The 7,370-nt window shown below is 37.3% G+C and overlaps 1 protein-coding gene across 1 annotated transcript in view; it reads right to left on the bottom strand.

Annotated features, from left to right (window-relative positions):
• The window catches only part of LOC110460269 (sodium/potassium-transporting ATPase subunit beta-1-like), an 18,995-nt gene extending 11,714 nt beyond the window's left edge, over positions 1-7,281 (bottom strand). The window contains exons 1-4 of the mRNA XM_021513092.1: positions 6,878-7,281; positions 4,199-4,309; positions 2,605-2,777; positions 741-851 (exon numbers count right to left, since the gene is read on the bottom strand). Of these exons, the coding sequence (XP_021368767.1) occupies positions 741-851; positions 2,605-2,777; positions 4,199-4,309; positions 6,878-7,193 (711 nt within the window). The 5' untranslated portion in view covers positions 7,194-7,281. The remainder of the gene's footprint in view (positions 1-740; positions 852-2,604; positions 2,778-4,198; positions 4,310-6,877) is intronic.
• Positions 7,282-7,370: the final 89 nt, after the last annotated feature.

Genomic DNA, 7,370 nt, shown 5'->3' with positions numbered 1-7,370 from the left:
AATATACGTAAAGGATGTGTATTATATGAAGGTCAACATATTAAAAGATGTACCACAATATACGTAAAGGATGTGTATTATATGAAGGTCAACATATTAAAAGATGTACCTCAATATACGTAAAGGATGTGTATCATATGTAGGTCAACATGGTAACAGATGAACAATGATATATCCTAGCTAGGGCTGCAACGATATATCATACGATGATATATCACGATATTTTGAATGCCGTATGATATTTTTTGGGAGGTTACACCCCCCAGCAAGTGTCAGATTTAGCTCGTCATACACGTCGAAAGACGTAAATTGTGTGAAGCTGTAAAGTCAGGCCCATTTTGGATCAAGTCTGTTTCCTGTTGTAATATTGTCACTAAAAATTTGCAACCTATCTTTTCGCTTTGCTTCTACTCTTACTATATGTATCGTGATATGTATTGTAACCACAGTATCGTGATATGTACTGTAACCACAGTATCGTGATATGTATTGTAACCACAGTATCGTGATATGTACTGTAACCACAGTATCGTGATATGTATCATATTGTCATGTTAATGTATCGTTGACGCCCTAATATATGCAAAGGATGTGTATAATACAGTGTCAAAGTCATCTTACTGGCTTCAGTGGCAGGGACTTTAGCTCAGTGGTGGAATATTGGACTAAAATGTATGTGGTCTGTTGGTTGATCCCTTGAGGGAGCACATTAACTTTGTCTTTGTCTATTATATACATACCGCGCCGTCACAAGTCACAGCCACATGGTCACCACTCCACAGGCCATTCTGGAGCTTCGTTTTTGTGACAGTATCCTCTTTCCCAAACACTTCTGGTACAATGCCTTTTGGCTTAACAAAATATCAACACAAAAGTCTCAATATATGTTTTTTCATCAGTGTCATCATTTATATAAGAAATATTCAGAATTCCAACAATATCATAGAAATATTAATATATCCCATTAATAAAGAAGTTAACAGTATTCTTGTATCCACTGTATTTCAAAGCATTAGATTATTTACTTCTACATACATCTCTGGTATATATACCAAACATGTTCACAAACATAGCATCTAGGAACAAGAGTACATGTACTGCAGGGCAGAAGAATATATGCCCCTCCCATGCCAATCTGACCTACTTAATAAACGTTCTGATGCAAATTATGTGTCAAAATGTATGAAAATATGGAAGTGTAAGGAGAAGAAACAACATTTGTTCTGTTTTACTCAGGGAAGTTGAGAACTATTCTTGAAATGTGGTGAAAGGAGGAAACATACGATACTCGACCAACTTAGGCAAAAAATAAAAGATTACTTGGTTCTCAGGCCCTCGCACTGTTCAAGGCACCGTGCGCATTGCCGATTTAATTGTGAAAGTAATAAAAAAAAAATGTTAATGCACCAGCCGCCATATTTAAAAAATCCGGAAAATTGGTCCACATGTCGTTTTTACTCAATAGTCACCCAAGTCCCGAAAACGTTTGAATAAATGTAAGGATTAAGATACAGGCAAGCGTTAAAATGATTATGACTTATTAGTCTTGCAAATAAGGAATGGGGGGTTCGTGATTCTCGTCTGGAACATCGTGGGGGGATTTTCGTGGTTTGCTCTATGACGGGTCTCTACACAACTATAAAAAGACAAGGTAATGTCCACAATGAAAGGTTTACAAACTATACAATAAAAAAAATATCGCCCTCGTCTCGTTTTTGCCACGTAAAATGAAATAAATAAATACCGCCCTGCCGCATCTATTTTGAAAAAAAATTGGCCTGAGAACCAAGTAATTAATTTTATTTGGCCTTAGCTGAAGGCATATATACATTTCATCCTTTATAATCTTTAAAAGGATTGCTGTGCATAGGAATTGTCTCCCTTTGTACATATTTCAAACCAAGAAAATAAAAATTGAAATTGCCCCTGTCTGCTAATAATATTAATAAATAAATTCATCTTACACCATGAAAACCAAAGATATTTCTCTTGTTTATTTATTACTGACAGATTTTATTTTAAGACAAAGTGTTGAATCTCCTTAGAATCCTGGCATATTTGACTAATTTACTGTGCGGATATGCAAACAAATTATACACAGATTTTGCTCACCTTTGAGTTTAGCGTTTGACATTGTATGATATAGATATTGATAAAAGTTTCATCACGATTCGGTCATATTTGACAAAGATATTGTGCAGTAACTGTCAACAAATCAGAGTACAGTATGCTAATTAATTATGCACAGATTTTGCTCCACTTCAAACATAGCCTCAGTGCTCAAATATATGCATATAAAGTTTCATCAAAATTGAATAAAGCAAGTTATCTTGTGGAAATCAAAGAGTGGACAGATGGACTGTCGGTTGAATATTCCCCATACCATAATAAACACTGTCAAATTTGTTGATGGGCATATGAAAATTAAATGTAAGCCAATCTATCAATTTAGTCTAGATTAGGTACATTGTATGAAGTGACTACCCAGTAATTAAAAAGAAACCAATATAATAATATCAAGTTGCTTTTGAGAAGTTGTATATGAACCACTTTGTGGGCGCGTCACATACATGTTTTTAGCTGCTCAGCTGAGAATGACCTTACCATCATCAGTTTTAACAGTACGCATGGTCTCCCTTGGTTGTACCCATAGTCCTTTCCATGTGTACACAGACTCCCGAACTTGTGAATGTCAAACCGACATTTCTTGCCGTCTGGTGCAGTAGCATTTGTACAGTCCACATATTCCTCCCCAGTCTGGGGTATTGCGCTATAATCTGCAAGGAACAGAGACAAATATAGTAAAGATTAAATGAAAGCTGAACAAGAGGCCCAGAGGGCCTGTATTGCTCACCTGGATAATAAAGCAATCATGGGAGGGAAATTATTTTCATTACATTAAATCCCTCCAATGCTACAGAAGAAGAAAGATTTCTAAAGATTTAAACCTCTAAGGTGAATGGCTAGGTGACAGTTTAAGGTGAATGGGTAGGTGACGGTCTAAGATGAATGGCTAGGTGACTATCTAAGGTGAATGGATATGGCTAGGTGACAGTCTAAGGTGAATGGCTAGGTGACTATCTAAGGTGAATGGCTAGGTGACTATCTAAGATAAATGGCTAGGTGACTATCTAAGGTGAATGGATATGGCTAGGTGACAGTCTAAGGTGAATTGCTAGGTGACTATCTAAGGTGAATGGGTAGGCGACTATCTAAGGTGAATGGATATGGCTAGGTGACAGTCTAAGGTGAATGGGTAGGCGACTATCTAAGGTGAATGGATATGGCTAGGTGACAGTCCAAGGTGAATTGCTAGGTGACTATCTAAGGTGAAGGGGTAGGCGACTATCTAAGGTGAATGGATATGGCTAGGTGACAGTCCAAGGTGAATTGCTAGGTGACTATCTAAGGTGAAGGGGTAGGCGACTATCTAAGGTGAATGGATATGGCTAAGAGCCAGTCTAAGGTGAATGGCTAGGTGACTATCTAAGATAAATGGCTGGGTGACTATCTAAGGTGAATGGATATGGCTAGGTGACAGTCTAAGGTTAATGGGTAGGTGACAGTCTAAGGTGAATGGGTAGGTGACAGTCTGAGGTGAATGGGTAGGCGACTATCTAAGGTGAATGGCTAGGAGACTATCTAAGATGAATGGGTAGGTGATAGTGTAAGGTGAATGGGTAGGTGACAGTCTAAGGGGAATGGCTAGGTGACTATCTAAGATAAATGGCTAGGGGACTATCTAAGGGGAATGGCTAGGTGACTATCTAAGGGGAATGGCTAGGGGACTATCTAAGGGGAATGGATATGGCTAGGGGACAGTCTAAGGTGAATGGGTAGGCGACTATCTAAGGTGAATGGATATGGCTAGGAGACAGTCTAAGGTGAATTGCTAGGTGACTATCTAAGGTGAAGGGGTAGGCGACTATCTAAGGTGAATGGATATGGCTAAGAGCCAGTCTAAGGTGAATGGCTAGGTGACTATCTAAGATGAATGGGTAGGTGATAGTGTAAGGTGAATGGGTAGGTGACAGTCTAAGGTGAATGGCTAGCTGAGCCATTCACCCTAGACTGTCACCTAGCCATTCACCTTAGACTATCTTGTCATTGTCTTTGCAGTATTGTAATTACTGAACATATTCGTCAATACTGCCATTTCAATATCTACAAATTTCTGTTACTATTTGTATGTACTTACCATGTGTGAAGTAATCCAATCTGTTGAGATATTGTAGATATGTATCAGGCTTTGTTGCATCAAAGCAGATTGCTGACCCTGAGTTTTTAATCATAGGCTCTACCAATAGACCTGCAAGTATAGAGAAACCATGATCACTTATCATGAGTGATGATGTACATGTATATGAATTACTTAAACCTTATGATACGCAAAAAGTGGTGAAATGCCACAGAAAAAAAATGAACCATAGAAATAGATTATGCTTCTGGAGGATCATGTCGACATAAGATTATCACTGTAGGACCTGTTTCTGTGCTCTTAGCTTTTGCACATCGCTGCATGCACACCACAATTTTTTTTAAATCATTTGTTTTTGGGTACAAACTGAAAGTTAATACATAAGGCAGACTCATGTCTGCAAAGACGTTTCAGAAGAGGAGGAATACCTGTAGAGGAGTTATTAAGTTGGACTACAATTACCTTTTTATTGCATTGATAATCAACAGAAATGAAAAAAAGTAAAATTCTGATATAATACAACTCTTTATTGTGTATATATATTTCTACCACAATACGCTGTGTTATTCCACTCTCAGATCATTGTATAAACATGTAGACTGTTAGATAAATATGAGTTATATACCACACGTGGTATATGACCTTCAAGAGTTTTGATTGGTCGAGAAGATGAACTTTGACCGGGAAGACTTTTTCCACATGCTTTTTGCCACCTGCCGTTTTGTTTAAGTTGTCGGCTGTCAACATCCGACAAATGTTGGTGACTTTTTGAGGTTATGCGGAAAGGGGGGGGGGGGGGGGGGGGGGGGTATTAAGGCAATATCAAAAGATGATACTTAAAGATTTGATCGCTAGTTTCCGGCAAAGTTGTTATAGACGCTCGATATCGTTTTGACATCACACCGTCGCGTGTTGTCGTGAAACCAAAACAAGATCTGTCACAGTGTGGGGAAATATTTCATTCTCCCAAAGTCCCGTTATCGCTATTTAGACGGTCTGACTATGGCTGAACTTTCACTATAAACGTCAACCATAGAACCGTCACGAAGAAACGTAGGCCTATGGTTTTGGATATTGACAGCGATAAGTTTGTCTACAACGGTTCATCACTTGGCGGGAGGCAGACTTCGTACGATATGCTTACGCGCATATAGTCCGTGGTTAATTTATATAAATTAATGCAATACTGCTACTCTATATATATAATATTTAAAGTCGTTCATCTATTTTATTTTTTCACAAATTTGTTGCCGAATATTAATGAGTGAATATTAATGAGTGACTTTTTACAAATGGGTCATATCACTACGCCAGCCTTGTCAACAAACACATGTGTGTATGTTATTACCGACTGATCATGAGATTGTGGTAGAAACAGATCACACGACTCGTGGTTGTTGAGTATGGTAATTATTTATTTCACTCTCGTAAGTTAATTTTCAAAAGTTACAGAAAGACACTTGCTAAAGCTCGTGCCTTTTGTAACTTTTGAAAATTAACTAACTCGAGTGAAATAAATACCATATTCAACAACCACTCGTTGTGTAACCTCAATATATTTAGCTTGTCATGTAATCTGGTTCATCTTTCTACCCAGAAGGCAATGCCCAAAAAGATGATTTTCTTTGATGTTTTCTGTGAATTTTCATCTTCATAATCTTAGTAAATGTAAGTATATATCTCATACAAAATAGTTTGTTGTGAATCAGATTCAAACATTAAAAGACGTTGTAAATGTTTTCTCTGTCTACACATTTCAATCTTTCTGGACACTAGCAGTATTACGTTACATATGTCTGTTATAAATAGCTGCATGTGCACATGTACAGAAACTGGTCACATAATTAATGGTGTTGTTCAATGACGACGAAAGGATTGAATAAGATCAAAATTCAGTATTATCATTATAAAGGAAGTAATTGTCAACTTATTTCCATGTTAAATTAAAGACTAAATATTGTTGCAGATAAACAACATGCAGTAAAGCACTTGATGATTAATTTTGTTTTAATTTTAAATGAAATATTGATATCCGTCTTAAGATGCCAAGCATATTTTTGTACATGCATGCATCCACTAGAAATGTGATTTTATTTATCCTCATGATTTCAAGTCATTCATAATCAAGAACAATTGAAATATGTAATTTGTAGGAAAGTTCGATTTTAATTATCAGATAATTTCTTGAAATGAATTTCAAAATATTCTGCAATTTCTTTATGAGTGGAATTCTACTAACTGAGTTAAATGGAAACTATTAAAATCTGATTTCCTTATTTTGGCTATAAAATATTTCAGAGTTTTCAACTTCGGTAGGAAGAAAAGAATCACATATTTTTTGCTTTCGGCTTCTACACCTAATTACTATAACAACATGTTACAGAGACTAAAACTAGCTATACAAATGTAGGTAGTAGGTTATATATTTATTACAGCTTGTTTTCTAGATGATTTGATTAAAAATAATAAGACAAATAACACTGAACTGCTGTTGAAAAGCTTATGTCATTATGCTTTGAACGAATATGTCTTGAAATAAAAGACAATACCTTACCAGGAATATGTACATAAACAATGTGGGAGTAAGGTCACTGACTCAATTAGTCATAGCTAGCTATAGCTTCCTGGGTAGGTTATCTCCCCACCCCCAAGCTGGTTCTGACGACAAGCCAATCTTACCGAAGTCCTTTGCGTTAGGGCTTGTGCCACTGTTACACATGTGCTTTTCTTCCTGTGTCGCCTTGTGTGCCACGGCCGCGTGGATTCCAATACCTATCGTGATCACCAGTAAAAGTAAAATTACACCGAAAACTATCAGCAATGTCGAGAATTTGCGTCGCACCTTAAAACAACCGAAGTTGATCGAATCGTCATGAAAGGGTTTTCTTGATATGACGGACACTGGATACACTCCAGTTCCGAAATCCTCCATGTCCGCATCGGAATGGAGGTACACATTTTCTGGGTAGGCGACACGGTCGTATTTGGACTCCATGATTACCGGTTATGAAGATTCTCTGTGACAGGTGCGAAGGTGGATTTAGCGATTGTGGCGCCATCTGAATTACCAGGGGAGATAACAACACTAGTTAACCTGTCAGGATGACTCATGATATTGCAATTTGCCACATGCAACTAATATGAGATAGGTGTAGCACTCATACAAAATACT

The sequence above is a fragment of the Mizuhopecten yessoensis genome, unplaced genomic scaffold (assembly GCF_002113885.1).
Source record: "Mizuhopecten yessoensis strain PY_sf001 unplaced genomic scaffold, ASM211388v2 scaffold10343, whole genome shotgun sequence".
NCBI lineage: Eukaryota > Metazoa > Mollusca > Bivalvia > Pectinida > Pectinidae > Mizuhopecten > Mizuhopecten yessoensis.
Note: the sequence above shows the minus strand (reverse complement) of the source record. Positions and strands in the feature narration are given on the sequence as shown.